The 25792-nt window shown below is 42.7% G+C and overlaps 1 protein-coding gene across 2 annotated transcripts in view; it reads left to right on the forward strand.

Moving 5' to 3' along the window:
* The window catches only part of PLCE1 (phospholipase C epsilon 1), a 376762-nt gene that overhangs the window by 136506 nt on the left and 214464 nt on the right, over nucleotides 1-25792 (forward strand). The window contains exon 1 of one of the 2 annotated variants that reach the window (XM_070780500.1): nucleotides 570-875. The exons of the other annotated variant lie outside the window; for it this stretch is intronic. Within the exon in view, the coding sequence (XP_070636601.1) occupies nucleotides 825-875 (51 nt within the window). The 5' untranslated portion in view covers nucleotides 570-824. Of the gene's footprint in view, nucleotides 1-569; nucleotides 876-25792 lie in introns of those variants that run through there. 2 annotated transcript variants of the gene reach the window in all.

Here is a 25792-nt window from a genome sequence, read left to right on the forward strand (position 1 = left end):
TCCCCTTTCCCCTTTTCATCTAGCATTGTGCCTCTCAAATCTTCCCATCCCAGCCTGATCAGGGAAGACCATCAGATGCTGAAGTAACCAATAGCAGTTGTCTATCAGGAATAGTGTTGGAAACCCCTGGGCTTTCTTATTCATCAGAAGTCCTGAGACTTCCCTAGATGTCCAGTGGTTAGCTTCCAACGCAAGAGGCTCAGATTTGATCCCTGGCTGAGGAACTAAGAGCCCATGTGCTGCACGTTGTGGCCAAAAAACTAATTTTTAAAAAATTATGGAAAAACAATGGACTTCTGGCTTAAATAAACAGTACTTTTCTTGGAAGATGCCTTTCCTTTGAAGGCATTTGCACCTGTGAGAGGCTCTGGTCTCCTGCAGCATGGCAGGCTTCCACATCCCTGGATTGACACCTTCCACCGTTGCCATCTTGATACCAGGTTCTTTGCACACGAATGCATTGGATTCTGTCTGCTCCTTTTTTTTTTTTTCTCTCCAGCTAAAGCTTTAAGTAATTGAAAAGTTCTGAATTTCTGTTTGGAAAGCATGATGATACTCAGTAAGACCAGAACAATCCAAATAATCCTAAACGTACAGAGACTAGATTCATAAAACCCCAGAGTAATTTTTTTTATCCCCATCTAGAAAAATCGTATTTCATAGCAGTTCTTACAATGCCCTGACTCTGGATGGAGGCCCTCCCTTGATTCTAGATATTACATCATTTCATTTCTGCTAATGTAAACATTCATCACCCCGCAAGTAACAGGATTTTTAGTACAGTTTGAGATTGGGCTTCACTCGGTGGATCGTTGCAATGATTAATGGTTTCAGAAGGAAGTGCAGCAGGAAGAAGCTTTGCGGGAATGGAAGAGGTGAGGCAGCTCCATGTGAGATTCTGCAAAAGGATTAAGATTTGGCACCGGGCTTGGTTTCTGTGCAGCCTCTTAGGCAGAGAGCCTCAGGAGAGGGAAGCAGGCTGTCAGCTGGGGCTTTGCACGCTCTCAGTCTGCCTTGAGGGTTGCTTGGTTCTTCCCTCTCTCTGCAGTACCCAATTTTACCTTATTAAAGGATGGATGTGGATGCTGAAGCCTTAAAGAAGACCAGGTAAGGGTTCCTGTTGTCCAGGAAGTCCCCTGACGTTCTTAATGCAGGAAATCTGGGGACTGTTCCTTTTCTCACACCGCTGTGCAGTGTTAGCCAAAACACAATTCCTCTGAGACATTTCACAGAGAGGATCAGGGAAGTTTCTTCCCCAGTTAAAGACGTTTCTAAAATGTTTTAACCCAGAATACTGAACAGTTAGAGATGCAAATTTCTCTTCCTTTGAAGACATGGTTTTAAGATTATCGCTGTGCATTTTAATCTACAAGATTTAGAAAGGAATCCTGAGGGTGTATTAGAGATTTGTTTTCCTTCCTTTTATAATGGCCTGTGGTATGTTATATCTGTATCAACATCTAGTTTAATGAAAACTTCTGATTCATGATATTCTTCAGAATGCTAGCTTTTGAATAAGTTGATTTTCCTTTTGCAGATTTGATTTTCTTTTTAATCTTTTGGCTTTTGTGAATACGATTGTGGTAAGGAATAGGCTTAGTATAACTAATTTTAAAGTATACTTAAGAGTTCAGTGCAGTTATGTTTGATAGCATCCCTGGCTGAAATGAGCTACATGTTTTTTAATGCTTTAAATATACCTTATTGAAAATGTTTTTCCATGTTAGTGTCCGTAGTTTATCTGTGTGGTTAAGCTATTTATTCACCAACATTGAGAACATGTTGGACCTTTGATAAGATTAGTTCAAGAAATAACCGAAAGAGTAGTTTCCTGCTCACCACCAATTCAATTCCAAGTCCTGTTCCTTTTCTTTAAAAAAAAAAAAAAAAAAAATTCTGGGGTTAAAAATAACCCAGAATAAAACTTGAAAACTGTTTTGTTTCTCTGTATTTGGCTAACTTCATTGCAAAGCACTGTGTTTAAGGAATTCAAGCTATGAAGACTACTCTTGAAATGGCTCACATAACTCTATCTCTGAATTTCTACAACCCCTTTCAAGAGCATATGATGTTTTATGAGTATTATTGGGATTCAAGTTTTCAATTAAGTTTTTACGCTTTCTACACCCCTTGTGGATGGATGAAAATAACATGAGAAATCATGTCAATTTCCTGACACAAGCTCATTTTTCTCGCGTCCAAAGTAGTGTAGAGTTGTCAAAGTGAGAACAGGGGGCATCTGACACTCCTCTTTACCATGAGAGTGGGGGCGTCTTTGTAGGCGTGAACGCCTGGTGCTTGTTGTGGCAGAAAGATAGACACAGGAATTGTTTTTTTTTAAATTATTCATTTATTTTTTATTGAGGTATAGTTGATTTATGATGTTGTGTTAGTTTCAGGTGTACAGTAAAGTGATTCACTTATATATACTCTTTTTCAAATTATTTTTCCACGTGTGTTGTTACAAAATACGGACTATAGGAACTCTTGGTCTCTATGATTTATTGAAAATCAAATGTTTTTATTCAAAGTAGAGGACTCTGACTCTGTAGCAAGGAGGTCTCTATACACAATTGTGCCATTTTCGCTTGATGAGCCCTTTTAGTTCATGTAGTCTCTGTTTCTTCCTTTGGGAGACACACTGGCAAGAGAATCTCTAGCATTTTGTATTGCTTTAACCGAGCATTGCATCCACTGTGTTTTTCTCTTAGTGGGATGGCTAATAATAAAGCAGGTTTATGGCTCAATTTGAGGTGTAATCTTTAGGAAAAAAAGAATCATGCCAAGGATTAAACATGCAAACTCTTTAATTGTATTGTGTTCAATCTCTTCTGGTTATTAGAGAATCTAGACATGCTATTGTTACAAATACTTTTCATAATTGAGTTTAAAAAAAATCATGCTATATAGTTGGAAATGGTTAACCCTGATGTTGTCCTGACTTGACTTATGGTCATATCTGCTGAAGGGATAACTTTAGTCCTCTAATATTTTTAGAAATATTAAACAAAATATATTTTGTTATATTTTTGTCAAGAAACGAAATATAATTTTGTCAATGTATTACTTTATCATCATTCTACCTTCTTCCTTCTTATCTGTCATGTAGGATAGAGGGGAAATTGTCCAGGTAAACAGTTGGGGAATAATTACTAGGAACCTCCTAGGAGGTTGCCATGAATTGTCCTTTCCATCCTGGTGTGCTGTTGATAAAGGTTCCATTTATTTGTGTTTTTTTTTTTTTTTTAATTTTTATTGAAGTAGAAAGACATTCTCATGATAAAATGTAAGCAATACCAAAAAAATAACAAAAAGTCTCCTCTGTGGACCCCAGACTCCCATGCCTCCTCTAGGCAATGTCAAGAATTCTTTAAAGCAGCCAACAGTGCTTTCAAGCCTTGCTTCTCAAAACACCTGCAGTGTTGCTGCTGGATAAAACACAGCTTCCTGGGCTCCACCCCAGAGATGCTGGATCTAGGAGACTAGAGTTGGGCCCCCAAATGTGCATTTCTAGCAGTTTGCCAGGTGATGTTGCCACCTGGCAAGACAACACTTTGATGTGTGCTGGCTTCAAGTGAAGGTCTCCTTCTTCCGTGTCCATTTTTCACTTTCTCTTTTCTAGTTTTCAGAATGGTTGCAGTTGCAATGAATAGCCACACTATCCCTTTGGGAGAGAACCATGGTGGCAGATAAAATCACATACCTGTAATCAGCATTGGGGTAGGGGGAAGGGTAGCGATAGCGGCAGATATTCTGTGTGAATGGCTGCAGTGTATGAAGGGCATTGCTTTGTGGGTGGGCCACTGTGAGTTCCAGGCTCGATTACAATCTGAAACAATCATCAGTTAAAGTGAGCACAGCAGCCTCCACCAAAAATCTCTTGTTATTGGTTGTGATTTTGAAAACATTTACTGTAATTATACACATACACACACACACACACATATCCTTGAAAAATGACCCATCTCTGCCCCCGCTTATCTCTGCTTCCCTATGAGTATTGCCACATCTGCCTGTCCTCTGGCATGTGCTGCAGGTGGCCCTGCTTGACATAAAAGAATCCAGGTCACACTTTGGTGTTGGGCAGAGTGTTCCCCATGACACCAGCCGGGGTTATAAACAGGTTTGTTCTCATTGATGTATTGGCTCAAGCCATTTTACTGGGGACCTTTTGTGCCACACACTTCTGGGCTCTGAGATACAGCAGTGGGCTGGACAGACAGTCCCTGCCTTTTTGAGGCTTTAGATAATGTAGAGATTCTTGGGGAAGGAGGTGAGTAATCCAGGATGGGGATGGAGAAGGGGAGAAAGGGAAGACTATGACATGTAGGTGCTTAGTGATAACTGGGTGTATGAAGGGAGCCCTTCCAGTTCATGTTCAGTTGGCTTAGATGGTTTCTTGGTGCAGGTCATAGTACTAGGAAGACCAGGAGATACCCTGGGGGAAATATAGTTCTTGCCCTCAAGGAGTTTGCTGTTTAAGGTGATACAACTCTAACAGTCCAGCATGGTACATTGATAAAGAGCTTTCCCATACGGGACCCACCCGCCATAGACATTGTTATGTGGTTAGATAATGAAATATAAGCAGTTGTCTCTGGCGCCCACTTCTGCCATTTCTCAAAGGAGCTATTGCTACAAGAAGAATAAAAAGATAGAACACCTACTGTGTTTTATTTCATGTTCATTTCACACCCTGACTTGCTTGGCCACTGGGTGCTAATTGAATTCAAAGTTCTGAGACATCGAATACTAATAACTTCCATATGCTCACCTGCAACATGAAGACGTACAGAGAAGCGTCAGGTGTGTGTGTGTGTGCTGGAGAGGGTAGGGGTTTTACCAGAGACTATGTCTGTTCCATGATTTCTCCACTGGGGTCAGTCTAGCTTAGGAATCCAGTGGGGTCTGCAGATCACACCCATGAAGAAAGAACTGTGGCAACCACTGCAGGCTTAGGCAGGTGCAGGACACAGGGAAGCCTTGGGGCGTTCCAGAGCTATTTAGCAACAGTTGGCAAATGGAGTCATGGTCCCCTAGCACAAATCGAGTGAAGACCATCTGGTGAAAATGATGAAACAGAGATAGGAAATCAGTTGGCTGGAAGCTGTCCCGTGCATGCCCTGTGATTTCCATGCCAAACTCTCCTTTTTGGTGCCAGCACCATAACTTGAAAGCATACAAGAGCGAGGTTCTAAAGTCTAATTTGGGAAGCTGAGAAGGAAGCTGAAGATCAGAAACTTTTGTGATCATTGCTGAACCATAATCATAGATAGATAGATAAATAGATAGACAGATAGCTGTAGTACAGACCATCCATGAAACAGGTGATTTTGAGGGTCCTAGTAAGAGCAGAATGCAGGCTGTTGAATTTCTTAGAAACCAAAGGCTCTCATGAGACATCTGGCAAAGAAGGGTAGGAAACTAGGGTCATGAAACAGATTTTCAGAGCAGTGGATAAATCCAAGGAGCCTTAGCATAAAAATGCCATCAGGAAATGCCTAGTGGGTAGAAATATCCAACAGTTAATGAAAATATGGCAGTAGAAAGGAGTTATGGGCCACCTGACAAGGATAATGAGGTTGAGCTGGAGGCTGGAGTAGGACTGGCCGAGCTAAAAAAATTGGGCCAATTAGTAATAATGAGGGTGTTTACTTGCTTGTAGATTGGCAAAATACTTCCCTGGGATGAATTAGGACAAATGATCATTTCCTGTACTAATGATTTTACAGAAGAAAAGGAAGACAAGCACCGTAGAAGGTGCAGGAAGCATCTGTGTGTGAACACTGTGATTCAATGATCCTAATAAGTTTAAGGGTCTGGTGCAAGGATGGAAAACCAAGATAATGTATACGTAAAAAGGAGAAATGAGAAAAATGTGAATAGTGACTATGAAAAAATATCATAAACCTCAAGAGTCTTGCCAACTAATTTTTTAAAAACATTTCCAACACCTATGGGGAAGCATAAAGTATGACAAGATTCATAAAACCATTTAGTAGGTTGGGTTGAGAAGAACTAGCTTCCTTTTCTTACCTCACCTTCTTTGACTAAGACAATAAGAATAAACATTTGCTAAACACTTATTGTGTGCCAGGCATCGGGCAAAACTCTCCGCGTACCTTCCTGCATTTGTCTCATAGCCCTCCTTGTGTATGCTAGGTCGCTTCAATTGTGTCTCTCTGTGACTCTATGGACTGCAGCCTGCCAGGCTCCTCTATCTATGTGTGGGATTCTCTAGGCAAGAATTCTGGATTAGGTTGCCACTTCCTTCTCCAGGGGATCTTTCTGACCCAGGGATCAAACCTGTGTTTCTTATGTCTCCTGCATCGGCAAATGAGTTCTTTACCACCAGCACCATCTGGGAAACTGGCCCCTGCTAATAGGCCTAGTGTTAGTTGCTCAGTCATGTCCAACTTTTTGCAATCCCATATAATCTCTATTTACATATGCAGCTCAAAGAGGATTGCTCAAGGCAAGACATATTCCTAAGAAATAGATATCTTCAGGAAAAATAGGAAGTTAATTGAAAGAACAGAGAAATCTACCTGGGAAGCCCATGAAAAAGATCCATGTATAATTTAAGGGGCATCTGTAAGAAACAGACATTAAAGCAAAAATAAGAAGGCCTTTTAAAGTAACTGGAGTGAAGGAGCCAGCCAGAGAACCGGTAGAAGCTTTGTAGATTACCGGAAAACTCCTTCGGATGTATGAAAGGGAGCCAGCAGGCATAATAAATTATTTGCCTTGATCTTTTCAGAAAAAAATATATCAAACTGAATAACACTCTTAAATCATCTTTAGAAGCAGAGGTACTAGATCAAGTAGTGGTGGATGCACAGAATGTTCTAGACCAGTTGACAAACTGGATGTGGATAAATAACCGAGACAACTCGGCATTCATCCAAAAGTTCTAAAGGAATTCAAAGGTGAAATTATGGGGCTGATGGTTAAAGCAACTAATCTTTAGCTTCAAAAACCCAGCAATCCCCTAAGCCTTTGTTGTCTGGAAAAGATGCCTGGCTTTACTACTTCATTTGAAAATAAACTATCACAGATATATGTAAAATATGAAATATGATAAATCAAATAAGAAAATAAAGACAGCAGTGATTTTTGAATTCCCAAACCCTGATGTCACAGTCCTGAAAGCTTTGTGAATGTTTCATTCTTGAAATTGCCAGAATTACCTAGCCCCTTACGATCATGTAAAATAAGCTTATAATTATTCATGTGAACTCAGTAGCTAAAGCAGAAAGAAACAAATGGGCAGTGACTCAGGGTTTCGAGAAAGTATTCATCATACAGTTCTGCTTCATTTAGGGGGGAGAAGATTCCTGCAGCCTCGGAAACGGATGCTCACTGTCCATTAATTAAATAGAAGGCATTCGCAGGATTTGGAAACTAATCAGCTTTTGAGCCCCTAACTGCACAGTCCAACTGCCCGATTTGCCTGGTGGTCCGGCCTTGCTCCCAGCTAGCTCAGGCCTTCTCCCCTTTTTCGTGATCTTGACTTTGTCTAGCCTTACTTGCTGAGAAGTCCAGATGCCCTGTTCTTTGCTGTGCTTCAGGTATTATAGCTCGAGTTTTCTAGTGTATGTGCTAAGTTGCTTCTGTTGTGTCCAACTCTGCAACCCTGTGGACTGTAGCCTGCCAGGCTCCTCTGTCCATGGGATTCTCCAGGCAAGAATACTGAAATGGGTTGCCATTTCCTACTCCAGGGTATTTTCCTGACCCAGGGATCAAACCCAAGTCTCTTGCATCTCCTGCATTGGCAGGCAAGTTCTTTACCACTAGCGCCACCTGGGAACCCTCTCTAGTGTATAGAGCAGGAGTAAAATGGGCCTGGTGCGGGGAGGGGCCTGGCCAGAGTCAAAACATAGTCAGAAGTTGTGCTAGGTTAGAAGTTGTACTAGGTGAGGCCCGTATAGGGAGTTGATCAGGGTCCAAGCAAGCGGCAGTAAACAAGAGATGGAAGCTGAGGTGAAAGTCATTCAGTCATTTAACAGGTCTTTTTTGAGTACGATGTGCCAGGCATTGTACTGAGGATTTGAATGAGACAAGCACTGTGAGAAAGATAATCAAGTAAGCAGTCACACTAAAGCAGAACAGGGTCTCTCAACCTTGGCACGGGTGACATTTGGGGCTGGACAGTTCTTTGTTGGGAGGACGGTCCTGTGCATTGCAGGATGCTTAGCAGCATTAGATGGCAGAAGCATCCAGTCACATGCACAGTCTTAACCAGAATGGTTTGCAGATATTGCCACATGTCCTCTGGGAGGTGGAACCATCCCTGCTGAGGATCTCTGCAGTAATGTAGGATAAGGAAGAACAGTGATCTCAGGAACTCCTGCTCAATCCCCTTAGCCCAGATCTGGCAGGGAGGGAGGTTTCCTGGAGGAAGTCATATCAGGAGGAGACTTAGCAGGGTAAGTAGCCCTCAGGTGAAGGTTTGGAGAAGTAGGGTCAGGAAGGGAAGAGCTGCAGGCTGAGGGAAAAGCCAGGTCTGGAGTCCAGAGGGAAGAAGTCCTAAGCCAGCTGAGTACTCATGGGTGGCAGTGGCTGTTGTTTGGTCATAAGTCATGTCCAACTCTTCACAGCTGACTCTTTGTGACCCCATAGACTGCAGCACGCTAGGCTTCCCTGTCCTTCACCATCTCCCGGGGCTTGCTCAATCTCGTGTCCATTGAGTCAGTGATGCCATCCAACCATTTCATCCTCTGTCATCCCCTTCTCCTCCTACCCTCAGTCTTTCCCAGCATCAGGGTCTTTTCCAGTCAGTTGGCTCTTCACATCAGGGGGCCAAAGCATTGGAGCTTCAGCCTCAGCATCAGTCCTTCCAGTGAATACCAGAGGGAGGAAGTCCTAGGCCAGTTAGGTGGTTACTCATGGGTAGTGGACACTCCTTTTAGTGCAGTTATCATTGCCCAAGAGGTAGTGTTTCACACACCGGGTTCATCATCAGGTTAATGCCTTTTGGATGCTGTGCTTACATGCATGCAGCCACACCCAGGAAAGGAGTGATGTTGGTTTAAAGATGCTTAGCCTAATGGTCACAAGTGCAAGGGAAGAAGTGGGTATCCAGTCCCCTTCCTGCTGAATTGTCGGTAGAATTCTAATTTCAGCTCTAATGTGTTTTTTAAAAATTTATTTGGCTGTGCCAGGTTATATTTGCGGCATGTGGGATCTCTGACCAGGGGTTGAACCCAGGCCCCCTACATTGGGAGCCCCGAGTCTTGGCCCCTGGACCACCAGGGAAGTCCTTCTAATGTCTGTTTTTGATTAGCTAAATCTAATCCAATTAGAGCAAGATTCAAAATTGTTAGCTGAAAACTTTTATCCAATGGCTAACTTAGAAATTGTTTCCAGTTGTTAATAACTAAAGACTGTTTCATCAGTTATTTTAACAAATAATATGTTTAAACCTTTTAAATGCCCCCCTCTTCCTTCTACCCTATCTGTAACTGATTCTTTTCTAGAGAGATTGGTTTTGATTTCACAGGAAAGGGCTATGAGTCACCTGCTGGGTCTCCCCAGGGGTTCACGCGTCTTCGAGGAAGATGTACTCTTGTGTCTCTCCTTGGGCTTCATTCGCTCTACGGCCTGCGTCTCCCGTGGGCTCCTTAATTGTCTTATACCTTGTGCGCCCTTCCATTCCTTAATAACAGTAATTAACGTTGAGCACTCCTTGTGTGCCACAGCCTCAGGCTGCCTCTGAGAGGAGCAACAGGCACTCGAAGTGGGGGAGAGGGAAGCAATCAGGTATGGCACCATACTAACTGCTTTCATGTAGGATATTCCTTCTGATCCTCTCAGAGAACCCTACGTAGTGGGTGATGTCATCTACGTTTTGCGGATGAGTCTCAGGCCTGATTTCACACAGTTACTACGAGGAACAGGTAGGATTTCAGCCCACCTGTTAGATTCTAAGCCTGCGTTCCTTCTATTTCCATATCTTGGGGAAACCACCCAGGCCGTGGGCTGTGCTGTGGCCCAGCTTGCATGCCATTAAGACAGGCTGATCAGGGTCTTCTTGGGCTGCAAGGCAGATCTGGAACTTGAGGGGTCTCCAGGTCTAAGAGTAAGGCTGGCATCTTGAACTGTTCTCAGGGGCTTCCTGGGATTCCGATTCATCCTTATTCAGACCATCACTTCATTGCTTCCGTCAGAGATTGCTAGCTTTCCTCACTCTCCCAGGTGTCTTGGCTATTGCTCCTATGGGCAGCATGGAATGATGCTAAGAGGCCATTCTAAGTACCTCTGTCTTTCACTTGCTGTCTGGCCTTCATTGTACTGCTTATGCAGCTGACTCATTTGCAAAATGATGGCCCAGTCATAAACCCTAGGTGGTTGTTTCTACTGGTTGCCCTGGGTGTGGAATAACATAATGTCTGTAAAGGCAGACTGAAAAGTTGCCTAATCTGCTACTGTCAAAAGGTACTGTGTCGGCACCAGGAGGGACAAATTACCATTGAGTCGACTCATATTAATAATAGGAACTTAATGTGTGAGTATTGGACAAGGGAATGAAAAAAACTCCCATCAGGAGGTGAGTTCGGAGAAGAACTTCTATCAGCAAGTCTGGTTTCCCTGTCAGGCAAACAGCTGCAACATATAATAAAGAGGACTCTCTCTGAACACTCAGCTAACACAGCGTGTCAGGCACAACACATTATGACTTCTATATAAGAAAGTACTGAGAAGGTTACACCTAAGAGGATCCCTCTGATGACCCAGCTACCTCCCCACTGGAGAGGTGATGAAGATCAGAAGCATTGGTGACCAGATGAAACTTACATGTAGGCAGAGGTGAAGCTCAGACTATTCGACTTCTCAAAGTCTGTTTGCACTGTGTATGTGGGAAAAGGGAAACCCTAGAATACTTTTTATTTGGATATGCAAATAAAGTCTCCCAACAAAGATTCTTGAAGGGTTAGTTATTATGGACTTGGGGAATACTATATATATATTTAAACACATATAAATAAATTTATGCCATTAAAAAAATTTTTTTTGTCATGCCATGTGGCATGTGGGATCTTAGTACCTAGACCAGGGATCAAACCCATGCCCCCTGTGTGAAAGTGTAAGGCCCTAACCATTGGACCACCAGGGAAATCCTGGAGGATACGGTACTGACAAGATGAGGACCTCTGCTGAGGGGAGTACTTCATATATGGAGGGAAAAGTGACATCAATGATGTTTTTCACTGTATTTGTTCATTAATGAGTCCATTCATTCAATCAGTATTTACTGAGCACTTACAGCTGTGTGCCAAGCACTGGGCTAAGTGGTAGACCAGCAAGCCCCTGCCTGATGGCGCTTCCAGGCTCCCTATAACCAGGCTTATTCTGAAACAGCTGGAGAAGGCATACAGGGAGCTGTTTGAGGCAATAAGATGGAGCTCAGCCATAAGAACTCCTGAGAGGGCTATGTCCACTAACATAGTAGACAAGGGTGTAACAGACGAGTTTCAAAATGCCGTTTCTGAGAGCATCAAGCTTGGCAGCCTAGAATTTTAGAAAATTCAACTGTTTGCACAGAAGGGTCAGAGAAAGGAGGCCTGCCAGGAGGTTGCTGCAACAATCCAAGTGTGAGGTGTCTAAAGCCAGGGCTAAAGCAGTCAGAGTGGAGAAGAAGGGTGTCTGTCTGAGTCATGTTCCAAAGTATCACTGGCTGCCTGGTTTAGCGAGGAACAGAGGGAAAGAGGTAAAGGTGATGCTGAGGTTTCTAGCCAGAACAGTGACATATCTCTTGTGTGACCGTGAACAAGTCAGTTCACCTTTCTGAACCAAATTCATTTGGGCCTGGTTACTTTGCTCTCCTTATTTGCTTAAGTAAGAAGTTTATTCTCAGTATCTGGAAGAATTGAGAGTAGGGCCATTTGGTCTTAAAATGTCAAGTCACTTTTCCTTGGGCTTTAGACTGCCCTGGGGACTCTTTCCCATTTCCAGTGCTCAGCGCCTTGGTCTCTGCAGGTGGGGGGTTGTAAAGGTCACTAACATGTTGGTGTGAGTTAATCACGTCTGGTCTGCCCTCATGCTGTGTGCACACCTCCAGGCAAGACAATGATCGGTTTCAAGACTGGTGCACAACAGTTAGCTTAGAGGGAGGGTGTCCAGGGCACTGGTGGGGGCACTGCATGTGGGAGGGTTCCTTATCTGGAGGTTCAGGTGGGCTTGCTGGAGGAAGCACTTAGAGAATGAACGTGACTTGGCCAGAGTTACCAGGAAGAGGAAATAGCATTTGCAAAAACCTGGAAGTAAGAGAGAGGAATGAGCGGGTGATAGACTTGGAACTCCTGGAAGGAGCTGTTTGCGCTGAGTGGCCAGGCTCCTCCTGTCTTTCCAGAGAGAAATGCAGGCCCAGGCCTCGTTTACCAAGGAGAGGTGGCCTGTGACAGGCTGGGAGGTAGAAGGAGCTCTTCTTTGGAGGCTGTGGTCTGCTTCCTCTCTCCTGAGTGACTGTGTGATCCCCACAGAGGGGGATCTCAGGGCCCTCAGTGCTTTCATGAATGAAGTGAGGACTCCTGAGTTCCTGTCAGTGCCTCATTCTGAGGCTCTCTGAAATTATTTTTAAAGCTGAGAAAAAAAAAAAAAAATCAAGCGACTACTGAAAACAGATTTCAGTCCTTATTAGGTTGCAAAATGGGAACAGAAACATAACCTGCTATTGAGAAAGAATTCAAAGAACCATTTGAGAAGAAGCATCTTTGATATTGAGTAGATAAAGGTTCTGTGGCAATTCAAGTCGATCCTGAAGTTGAATTACCAAAAAGCAAGAGATGAATCACAGGAGAAATCTGAGGAAGGAGAGAAAAATGCTCCTCAGAAACAAGTGGGCATTTGATAAAAGGGACTGAGCCCCTCCTCCCCGCCGCCACCAGGTGGGGTGAGTTTCTTGGTAAATACGGTGGCCACGGGCTGGCACAGAAGATGTGCAGGGTGACGGGGGCCACAGACCTGCATCAGAGAGCTTGAGCTCCCAGGAGGGGCCTCCCATGTCTGCCTGGAAGTTGTGGGGTGCAGAGCGGGCATTAGGTGCTAGACGGGTAGGGCCTTCGAGACCAGAGGTTTTGTGGAACTGAATGCCAGCTGAGCCGGGCAGGACCAGCATCTGACGTGTAGTGGTGTGTATGTGTGGTAGGATGTGTTTGTGGGGGTGTGTACTTGGAGTTGCCAGGGGACCTCTGAGGCCACGGGTCAGAATCCCTGAGGAAACTGGACAAGTGGGCCGGGCAGCTGAGCATTTATCTGCCCTGCCTGCTGAGAGGTCACATTCTGACAAGGAGTCCAGGGAAGAAGAGAATAGGTTTCTTCTACAACAGTGTCACAATATGATCCAGGTGGAGTCAGGCGTCCTCATCATTTCTTCAACTTCATCTTCAGAACAACAGCAGCAGCTGTAATGTGCCAAACACTAAGCTAAGTTCATTATCGACGTTAGTTTCAAGCCTCACAACAACCCAGCAAATAGGCATTATCTTTATCATCCCCATTTTATCCATTTTTCCTCCAATGAGGCAATGGAACCTCAAGGAAGTTGAACCTCAAAACTAGTGATTTGCAGACATGAGGATTCACGTACATTTTCCTCCTTCTCTTCTGTGAGACACAATATGAATTTTTTCCAGTCCCAATCAGTTGTACCAATGTGCCATGTTCCCAGGAAAGAAATAATAATAAGCAAAGTTGTTTTTAGATTGTTTTAATAATTTTAAAAAATGACGTCTTTGCATTCCTATAATTTGCATTTCTTTAATAAGCAGTGAAGAGTACAATGTTTATACTATTTATTCTCCTGGGAGAATTGTCTTCCTTTTTTTTTTTTTTTTTGTCCATTACTAGCTCTCTCATATCACAGATGAAGACAATATAACCTGGAGAGTTTAAGTGACCTGTCCAAGGTCACACAGCTAGTTATTGGAAGGACCAAGGTCAGAACTTACCCATGGGGTCTCTTGACTGCTCTCTGCGCCACTGCCCTGGGCTGAGCCCCCAGGGCCCCCATCCTGCCACCTCAGTGGGGGAGGATACTTGAAACCTCACTCTTTGCAGGGGCTGTCCCAGGGGGAGAGAGAACAGGAAGGCAGCTCCTTGAAAAAAGCATCCTGACATGAAGTCCTTTCTACAAAAAGCCCTGGAATCTCTTCTGATGAGCAATAGGCTACTTCTCAGACGTTAAAATAGCTAGTTTGTTTTAAAAAAAAAGGTACAAAAAAGAAAAAAAAAGGTACAAAGAAGAAAAACAGTGGAGGAGGTAGATAGCACGTATGTAAAGAATTCTCACTGGAGATTTTAAAACCAAATATAAAAACCAGCTAATAAACTGTCCATCGCAACCCAAAAATGAACCCACCGGAGATCTCCCTGGGGCATCTGGGACAAGAACAGCTATTCTGTGAAATCTGCTGTTTAAAGAGCACTGGCTGCCAGGCACCATGCTGAGTGCTTCCCGAGGATTCTCACTTATGCCTCATGAGCACGTGATATGATAGATACTGGTGTTATTATTATCGCCATTTTATAGATAGGCAAACAGGCTTTGAGAGGTTCAGATCTTTTTTTTTCAAGGTCACAAGATAAGAAGTGGCAAAGTTGGGGCTTGTACTGGGGCCTGAATCCAAGGTTTGCTCTTAATTACTTATGCTACCAGATACCCTGAGGTCGTGTCTTAGCCAGCGAGTGGCACCAGTCCTCCGGCTGGCATGCATGGGGACGGTCCTTATGAAGACAAATTATCCCAACCACTTTGAATAATGGTCTAGAAAACAGCATCCCAAAGACCAGGTTTTCAAGACCATTATTCAGTTTCAGTAATGGAGGCTCAAGACATTTCATTGTAGGTAAGAGCTCGAAGTGTTGGAGCTGAAGTGACCCAGACTTAAGCATTGAAGCATCTTGTCTCACCTGAGCTCTTACCCTTCCCCCCATCATGTGTGTGTGTATGTGTGTACACACACGTACACATGCACTCACACAGTCACTTACACACCAGAACAGCTAAGAATAAATAGGTTCAAATAGCTCAAGCAAACATTTGGCTGAAATGACAGACTCTGAAGCTGACGGGCACTATGCCAAGGCATTCTAATTTCATCTCTACAACAAACTCATATCTCTTTTTTAAAGAGATGTGTCATTTTGATTTCAGCAGTCTAGGCAGGAGGTTTTTCAATGTGAATTCCTCTCAGCCCTTCCTAAATAAAATGAACAGCTGAGCCTTGTCTTGTCTAATGTATGGCTTTCCGTGGTACTTTTATGAGTGAGTAGTGTAAGCAGAGAGGAAGTAGCCTTTAAGAGAATCAGTGTGCGGCTGCTCTCAGCTGCCTAGTGTTGTCTCCTGCAATGAGGATTTATTTTATAAACACATACATCGTGCTTACTCTACAACAGGTGCTGATCCAAACAATGTAGCAATAGTAACATCCTCGTCACAACCCTGTGAGGGGGATACTGAGGCAGGACGGAACCTGGTAGTGGTTCAGCTGTTCTCCGCCAGGGACCAGTTTCATGGAAGACAATTTTTCCATGGACTGGGGAGGGGAGGGTGGTTTGGGGATGATTCAAACGCATTACATTCATTGTGCTCTTTATTGCTATCATTATTATATCAGCTCCACCTCAATCATCAGACATTAGATCCCGGAGGTTGGGGACCCCTGGTTTACCTGAAATCACTTAGATGGGGAATTGGTGGAGCTGGGCTCAAAGCTCAGGCTGCCTGGCTTCAGTACCGGTTACTTATGGGTAGTTGAAAATTACATTTTCTTCTAACATCAAGTCAATTATCCTCATGCAGGACTTTTCTCACACAGAGAGTAAGCCTGAAGTTCACGCATTCCGTGACCCTGGAGGGAAAAAGAACTAAACTCCAAGAAGCGATGGGAAATGAGTCAGAGTCTGTTTATTTTGGTGATTTATTTTGTGAGAGCCATCGGTTGAATGAATGAACAAGGGAAGCATGAGCTTTTCACAGCTTCTGTGTGGCTACTCCGATATTTAATAACTCATTTCTTTTGATCTTCTAAGCCATCTAATTGAAATACCCCCCAGTTCAGATATTATGGTTTATAATTGGCCTTCAGCCCCTGTCTGCATCTGACATGATGGACTCAACTACATCTCACCCCTTGTGCATTTGACCTCTTACTCTAAAAATAAGGGCCAGATGAGTGCTTATATTCTTTACAGAACAGATGATGGTTTTACTGGACGAGTGTGGTTTATACTTTAGAACAGCTGCATGCATGGAAAGAAATTATTCGAGTAACCCGTTTTCAGACCTTGACACATACATTTGCCTTTAAATTCAATATGCACTTTCTCAAAAAGGATAAAAATGTAAACAGTCTTCTCATACATTATCCTGCACATCTGAATCCTGTGTTTTAATGGTTTCTCTTGTGACTCTGGTGTATTACACTGGGAATAGGAAAGGAAGTCCCATTGCCTCTTTGGAGTGACATGAAAACTGTAGAATGTTAGAGTCGACAGGGGACCTGGACATCATCAGGGGTGACCCTCATTTATATGTGGATTCAGAGACCCACAGAAGTTTGGTTCTCCTGGGCCCCTCCAGGCAATGGTGGTAAACGTGAGGCTGGAACCAGTTCACCTGACTGCAGGCCAACAGAGTTGGCCGAAGCTGAGATAAACTCTAAAAAGCTGGTCTCCAGAGGTTTTCTGGCCACCACTCACTGCCTGACAGTGCCAGCCTCACCCCGTTGCCAACACGAGGGATTGGCTGTCTGTCCTCTCAGCCCTTAGACACCTCTTCCAGGTTTCAGACCTGGAGTCGTCCCTTTTGTGTATCAGGCCCTCATTGCCTGAACACGGCATTGGCCTCCTCACTGACAGCCCTGGTGTTCCTGATCACCTCCTCTCAAAACACATAAAGCATTTTTAAGACATGTAACTATCATACCCAAAAGGCCAGTCTTGATTACATCAGACCTTTTCTAAAATACTGTCGTCCGTTTCATTCACTGATGTGTCCCAACCATCTGGAACAGAACCTGGCACATAGTAAATACTTGTTTAATGAATAAATGACCTCATTTCCTACTGAATAAATGGATTCTTACTCCTTAGCCTTGCCTTTGAGGCCTTTTATCACCTGCACTCATCTTTTCCCACCTTCCCCCTTCTATCCTCTGGTAATTTAAAACAGCAACATAAAAGATATTCTTTTAGGCTAATGATTTATGGAGTGTTCATAAGTGTCAGGCCTTTTCTAACCTCTATGTCTATTAACTCATTTAATTGGCACAAAAGCTCTATAATGTAAGTATACTATTATTAATGACATTCTACAGATGAGGAGAATGAGTCACAGAGAGGTTAAATTGCCTGTTGCTTCTAGGATGAGGCACAGCTGGGATTCCAGTGCGGGTAGCATGGCTTGAGAGCCCATGCACTTCACCACTGTGCTATAGTTAGCTCTCCTGTTTACTTTATTTTTTAAAAGAATTTTTTAATGTGGGCCATTTTTAAAGTCTTTTACTGAATTTGTTACAATATTACACTGTCTCTCTCCTGTTTTGGTTTTTTGACCACAAGGCCTGTGGGATCCTAGCTCCCTGACCAGGGATTGAACCCACACCCCCTTGCACTGGAAGGGGAAGTTCTAATCACTGAACTGCCAGGGAAGTCCCCTGTTTAGTTTATTTTTAATTACAAATTCCAACAATCTAGAAATATCAAAAATAAAAAGTGACAATTGTCCATTTCCCCCCAAAATTGAGATAATCCACATGTATCCTTTCAGATGGCTTTCTTATGTTTAAATGAACAGTTATATTATTTTAAAACTAAAATGGTTGATACTATGCATATTGCAACTTGTCTTTTTCATTTATTATATTTTTGAGATTTTTTTCCTTCTTACTACACATATTGCTGCTGCTGCTGCTGCTAAGTCGCTTCAGTCGTGTCCGACTCTGTGCGACCCCATAGACAGCAGCCCACCCGGCTCCTCTGTCCCTGGGATTCTCCAGGCAAGAACACTGGAGTGGGTTGCCATTTCCTTCTCCAATGCATGCAAGTGAAAAGTGAAAGTGAAGTCGCTCAGTCGTGTCCGACTCTTAGCGACCCCATGGACTGCCGCCTACCAGGCTCCTCAGTCCATGGGATTTTCCAGGCAAGAGTACTGGAGTGGAGTGCCATTGCTACCTTACTCTTTTTCACTGTTACCTACTATTCCATTGTATGGATATACCATAATTTATTTTATCAGTCATTGATGATGAACATGAACACTTCCTTAAAAAAAGAAACAGAGCTGCAGTGAACATCACTGTGCTTTCATCTGTACAATGTTAATATCTCTATCAGTTTAGATTCCTAAAAACGTGGTTACTGGATCTTACGGTATATACACTTAAAACTATGATGGGTATTGATAAGTGACCCTCTGGAAATTTTGTGCCAATTTATCCTCCTGCTAATGGTGTCTTGAAGTTTTTGTGATTTTCCTTACTTCCATGTACAAGTTCAGGAAGTGAGCACTAGCTCCCTTCCTAACAATTCCCGTCCTGAGAACTCATGTTCTCTGATCTTTATGCCTCTCTTTCTGTAGAAAAGCTATTTTGTCTTCCTACACTGTTTTGGCTATAATCAAACCCTCCCTAACCCCTCTCTTCTTACCTGTGTGAACTCTGTCTTTCTCTGTCTCTCTCTCTGTCTCCACCCACCCCTCTACCCTGCTTGGTTATGCAACAACAAAATAGAGATCCTCATTCAGGCCTTGATTTATTGGTTACAATTTTCCTACCAGGGAACTTGGAGATTACATAGAGAAGAGTGAACTCTGTGTTCCTGACTGTGATGATGAGTCATGTGGTGCTGGTTGGAGTTGATCTTCCCAACCTTGTGGTATCAGTGTTTGGCTGTGTAGGTAAAGATGTCATTGTCATCTCACCCAACCTTATTTACAACACGTCCATGTGGAAGGCAAGACTGGAGAAAAGTCTTTTAACTGATGAAGGGGATGGGAAAGGAGGGATAAAGGAATGATGCTTGGTGGACCCTTCCTTTGGGCCACGTCCCTTGCTTGGTGCTTTCAGTACATTATTGAATTTAATCCTCCAGTGAGAATAGACTAAACAGCTTAGGAATGTTCTGTCTGGAAAGAGAAGGAGGAGGATGTGAACAGTTTCTAAAGTCATAATAGACTTCCTAGCATAACTACTAGGAAGAAGCAAAGATAGCCCTTGGAGCTAGAGCAGAACGAGTCTAGGACAAGACAAAGGTACTTCTGAAAGTGGCAAGTAAGTGGTGGACTCTGTAGCCACAAGTGTGGTGCTGATGGAAAAATAGATTTGTTTTTTAAAGGCTTTTAGGAAACTACATATAATGGATAATAACTACTACTGGCTTTCTAAAGAAAATTCGAATTTTGGGGGTCCATACCATTCCTTGACGTTAAGGAGTCCAAACATACTTTTGGCTCTAGTGTTCATAGAAGTGTTTAGGTTAGTAGTGGGTAGAAGGAGGGCATTCTGGACTTTCTTCATCTCGCTTTAAAACAGAATTGCTCTACCTTTCATCTTTTATAAATTCTCTGCTTCTCCATGAGATTTCACTTGAAAATATTTTTTGTTACAAAAAAGAAGTCGTAAGTCATTGCATTTGATTTCACTGGAGATGGGCTGTGGGGCTAACCCACCACGGCAGATGTTACCTGTGGATCCAGGCTCCACCGTTGCTTCTCTCCATAGAACAGGCCAGGGCCTGCTGGCCTCGTAGTCCGTTCCTGACCCTTCACAGCAACAGGAACTGTTCCCTGTTACTGGAGGAACAAACCCAGTCTATTCATAAGCCCTCCCAGTCCCCACCCGACTCTGCCCCAGGCAGGGTGTGAACTCAGCTGCAGTTGTAGTGCCTCCAGGACTGCAAACCTGCTGTTTGCCCAGGAGGAGGAGTCAGGGAGGCCTTGGCCTCAGCCTGACTCACAAGTTCGTGCCTCCCCTGTGCTGTTCCCCAGTTCCTGGTTTAAGTCCCACCCTGGCCTGGTCTTTCCCTTGAGCTCTGAGTCAGAAGACAAGGGTTGAAATCTCTGCTTGGCCATTTTGCAGCTGTAAGGTTTTATTTTATTCTGAACCTGTCTCTAAGCCTGTTTCGTGTATGTTTCTCATGTATTCCTGTTGGGCGGTTATGAGGATTTATTGAAATATGGCAAGTAAAGCACTTAGCAGAGTGCCCACAGTGAGGTAAACCCTGAAATGGGGGTGTCAGTGGTCAGAGTTGCTGCTGATGTATGTTACTTTTATGCCTCCCAGCATCGTTGCTAATATCCTGTGATAGACCTGTGACTTGGAGGAGACTTTGATTCCTGCCATGAGACCTGATTCTGAACCACTGATTCTCCCCTGGACACCGTCCTGCTTCTTTCCAGTCCCACAGCTCACCTGATCAGCACTGACTCTTCTCTCCTTGTCTGTACTTGGATTGACAGCATAAAGGACAATACACAGGAATACACAATAACAACTCTGTGCTGTTATTGCACTTAGAGAAGTACACTGTATCTCCAAAACACTTCACATAAATGGTTTCATATTTGATAGGTTTCCTTTTTTTGAAATTGAACCCTTCAAATGTCAATGACAGAGCCAGGGGCTGGCTAGTGGCATAGAGAAGTTGCCAACTTCATACCATTCCCTGCCATCATTGAGTTTACACATCAAGACATACTGCTTTGCTTTCTATTAATATATACTTGTAAATTTTCCTTTGAGTCTGGGAGCAGGAAGAGAGTGAGAGTTCAGTTCTGCTTCTCTGTAGTAGTGGTGGTGGTTTAGTCACGAAGTTGTTTCCGACTCTTTGCAACCCCATGGACTGTAGCCCACCAGACTCCTCTGTCCCTAGGATTTCCCAGGCAAGAATACTCGAGTGGGTTGCCATTTCCTTCTCCAGGGGATCTTCCTGACCAAGGGATTGAACCCAGGTCTCCTGCACTGCAGGCAAATTCGTTACCAACTGAGCCACCAAGGAAGCTCTAGCCATATTCTAATCAGCTATTAAAACTGAGGGAAGCTGGGTCTTTATGGAAAAAGAAACGTTTTATCTTTGATCTATTCTTGTTCCAGAATGTTCTGGATTTATCCCAACAACAGCTGCAAAGATGTTTGTCAAAATTTTTCATTCCCAAAGGCCTGAATACCTGAAACAGAGAGAATACAGTCAAAAAATAAGTAAAAATAAAATACATAAACTGCTTTAATAAATAGAAAATAGTCTTATGCTTATAAGACAGACCTTCTAAGTAAAATCATTTTGCCTCTGTAACCAGTAGATCTTGCCATCTTAAGGGCATATTATGTCTCTTTGTGCCAAAAATCACAAGACCTTTCGTTCTTGTCCTTATGATCCTCTGCAGTGCTCTATTCAGAGTAATGGGATGGAGCCTTTTTTTTGCTACTCGTTTGAAGTTCCTCAAATGGAGACACTTTCGGTTGCAGGTTTGGAGTATGTTTTCAAACCAGCGTAGAGCCAGGATCTAGGAGAACTTTTCCTGTGACTTGCGATGTTTTGGATAGACTCCTTTGACAAATCCTGTTTGCATTGCAAAAATTATGGAAGGAGTATAGACCTTTTCTAAAATTCATCCAGGAAGTAACCACCCCTGTAGAGAAAGTTTTATGCATAAATATGTGTATCACAGCAGCTTTTATAATAGTGGAAAACAGGAAACAGCTGAAATTTACACTAATAAGAAAATGTTGCACTACACTGTGGTTTGTTCTTGGGAAGAATCGTACAATGAAAGTGATGTCTTTTAGTATTACAGAGAGCAGTTTGATTGTTATGTAGAAAAAGAAGAAAAATAAATTGTATTTAATACAGTCACAATTAGGTAAAAATATATAGTGATGTGGTATCATGTGGAATCTTTTACTTTATTCAAATTTTCCTATATTCAGCATGAATTTTTATAATTGGGGGGAAGTTTTTAAAACTGAAAACAGAAGCATTATCCTTCTTTATTGGTAATCTTGTGTTTGTAGTGCTGCGAAGGCATCTTCGATTTTTCTAGACCAGTATTTCTCAACTTCAGCCAGTTTGGAGTTGGATAATTCTTTGTGGAAGGAGCTGCCCTGCACCTCCCATGTAGCAACATCAGGGCCTCTACCCATTAGATGCCAATAGCATGCCTCAATTGTGACAACCAAAAAATGTCTCCACATTTTCCCAAATGTCCCCTAGGGGCAAAATAACTGAGAACTGCTGTTCTATAACTGTCTACTGATACTCCCCAAATTCCCACCTCCTATGCAGGAAAAGAGAGACCAGAGGGAAGAGGGGCAGGAAAGAGAATGTCTGGAGATTGATCTGGAGGGTTTTGGTAAGAGAGTTATGCCAGAAACTTGTAAAGCATTAGGTCAGTGTGGTCAGGAAGAAGGGGCAGAGAGAGAAGGGGCTCCTGGAGACCCTTGGAAGGGGAGGCAGCTGCTGGGCAAAGCCATACAGGCTGAGCTGGCCTCCACAGCACACAGTTTTCAACAAGGGGGACATAGTGTCTGGCAGTCCAAGGGCCACCTGCATCAGGGGGACCTACCAAGATGTAGCAGTGTCCATTCAGTTGTGCACAATGATGGAGAAATCTAGGGATTCATTCATTCATGAAACACTCCTTTGTGGCAATAAGTAGCAAGATTTCTTCCAGTTACAGGGTAGGATTCTAGGACAGGACCTCAGCCCCTTGCAAGAAGAAATGGAATGAGGATAAAGTCTGAGAAAACTTGGAAGGACTAAGATTCCTGCAGTTCTGGTCACAGGAAGGAGGTAGAAGACTGACTTCCCAGCTAGGAGTGAAAACAGATGCACTGGACTAGAGACTGTGAAGGCTGCAGCAAAGAGCTAAAGCTCCTTAAATTTCCCTTGACTTGGAGCAGGATTGTTCTCATAACTAGGGCAGCACAGTGCTCTCAAATACATTAGAAGGAGCACAGCCTCAGACAAGGAGGAGGACTAGGTGAGAACACTGAGGGCAGTGGTGAGTCAGAAATGAGATTGTGCAGGGTTGGTTCTAGACTGAGAGCCTTTTTTTTCCCCCTTTCTTTTCATATTAAAAAAATTATTTTATATTAGAGCATAGTTAATTAACAATGTTGTATTACAGACATAAAGAACAGACTTTTGGACTTAGTGGGAGGAGAGAGTGGGATGATTTGGGAGAATAGCATGAAAATGCGTATATTACCATGTGTAAAATAGATGTCCAGTGCGAGTTTGATGTATGAAGCAGGGCATTCAAAGCCAGTGCTCTGTGACAGCTTGGAGGGATGGGGTAGGGAGGGAGGTGGGAGGGGAATTCAAGATGGGGAGGGGGAACACAGGTATACCTGTGGCCAATTCATGTTGATGCATGGCAGAAACCATCCCAGTATTATAAAGTAATTATCCTCTGATTAAAATAAATAAACTTTTAAAAAACTCTAGAAAAACCCCCCAAAAAACAAAAGCAAAACAGTGTTGTATTAGTTTTAGGTGTATAGCAGAGTGATTCAGTTATACATATACATGTATCTATTCTTTTTCAAATTCTTTCTTCGTTTAGTTTGTTACAGAATGTTGAGCAGAGTTCCCTGTGTTGTACAGTAGGTCCTTGTTGGTTACCTCTTGTAAACATCCTAGCATGTACATGACACTCCTAAACTCCTGATCTCTTCATCCCACGTCTTCCCGCTGGTAACCATAAGTTCCTTCTCTAAGTCTGTGGGGCTGTTTTTGTTTTGTAAATAAGTTCATTTGTATCCTTTTTTTAGATTCCACATATAAGTGATACCATGTGATACTTGTCTTTCTTTGTCTGATTTACTTCACTTAGTGTAATAATCACTAGATCCATCCATGTTGCTGCTGCTGCTGCTAAGTCGCTTCAGTTGTGTCCAACTCTGTGTGACCCCATAGACGGCAGCCCATCAGTATCCCCCGTCCCTGGGATTCTCCAGGCAAGAATACTGGAATGGGTTGCCATTTCCTTCTCCAATGCATGAAAGTGAAAAGTGAAAGTGAAGTCACTCAGTCATGTCCGACTGCAGATGGTATAATTTCATTGTTTTTGATGGCTGAGTAATATTCCATTGTATATATGTACCACATCTTCTTTATCCATTCATCTGTTAATGGAAATTGAGGTTGCTTCCATGTCTTGGCTATTGTAACTATTGCTGCAATGAACATTGGAGTGCATGTATCCTTTTGAACTATGTTTGTCTCCAGATGTATACCCAGGAGGGGACTTGCTACATGATATAGTAGCTCTATTTTTAGTTTTTTGAGGAACCTCCATACTGTTCTCCACAGTGGCTGTACCAGTTTACATTCCCACAAACAGTGTAGGAGTTTTCCTTTTCTCCACACTCTCTCCAGCATTTATTGTTTGTAGATCTTTCGATGATGGCCTTTCTAACTGGTGTGAGGTGATATCTCATTGTAGTTTTGATTTGCCTTTATCTAATAATTAGTGATATTGAACATCTTCTCATGTGCCTTTTGGCTCTCTGTGTTAGACTGGGACCTTTTTACTTGGTGCTGTAAGTGGAGAAAAGAGACGGCCAGGTTTTCTATAGGAAGGATCGCTAGAAGTGGATCAAAGCATATGCACTTTTTGTATTTTGATGGGTAGTGCTAACTTACCTTTCACAAACAGTATAATAATGAATGGGGGAAATACTATTGTGGTATTTTATGGTGCTTAAATAAAAGATTTATTATTTTAGAAGTTTATAAAGGTTTATAGTTGTTGCAACTTTGTTTTTGTGGCTTGTTGTGGATCATATCTCTGATTTATATGATGTCCTGCCTGGCACACAATCCCTAACCATAAGATATTTCCTATGGGAAAATAACTTGCTTTATGACAGTCTGCTTTATGACATGCTGTCCAGAAATAATGCATGACAGAAAGTGAAGGTTGTGTATAAGGTAGGCGTTTATTTTATCTGTTTGTGAGTTGTTGTGCTTTTGTTTTCCGTAATGGCTGATTTATTTTCCACCCTCTACTACTAGAAATATAATTTAATAAAGCTTGAAATGCTCTTTTTTAAAAGTTTATGAAGCACAGGGAAGATGCATAGATGGATTTGTAAGTTGACGGTTCGGATTGAGTACTGTATATATCTTCTATGTTATGAAATAAATTGAATAGTATGAAATTTCCATTTTGTAGCTCAGAACAATCAAGAATCATCAATTTCATATAGTTCAGTCTAATAGTAATGTTGACTATAAAGAAAATTTTAGTGAAATGAATATTCTGGTTTTTATTGCTTTCTTTAAAATTTAGATTTATTTCCCTGAAGGCAGGGTTGAAAACTTGGATTGTGTATCATTCTGGGCATGGCTGGAATTCAACCAATTATTCTTGCTTAGAGTGATTGTTTCCATTGGAATGAGAGTTCTCAACCGTAGCTGTTCATAGAATCATATTTAAAATTGGGGACCATTTAAAAGATACTGACGTGCCCCACAGTAGCCTGATAAATGAGAACCTTGTGGGGCAGGGTGGAGACGGCAGGGCTCATGCCTCTTGTTTCTCAGGTGACACTAAGCTACAGCCAGGTTTGAGAACCACTGCACTAAAATTTCACTTTAAGGAGACTCAGCAAAGTTTCTCTACGCCTTAGAAAACACAACACCACTGCTCCTGATTTATTTCCCCAGCTTGCTTTGGACCAGCAAGGTCCAAAAAGAAACTGTGGGGAAAAAATATGTTTACATCAAACCTGTTTTGATTTTCATTCAGCTTTTGGTTTTCATTCAATGGAACATTTATTGGATGCCT

Source organism: Bos indicus, chromosome 26 (genome assembly GCF_029378745.1).
Source record: "Bos indicus isolate NIAB-ARS_2022 breed Sahiwal x Tharparkar chromosome 26, NIAB-ARS_B.indTharparkar_mat_pri_1.0, whole genome shotgun sequence".
NCBI classification, from domain to species: Eukaryota; Metazoa; Chordata; class Mammalia; order Artiodactyla; family Bovidae; genus Bos; species Bos indicus.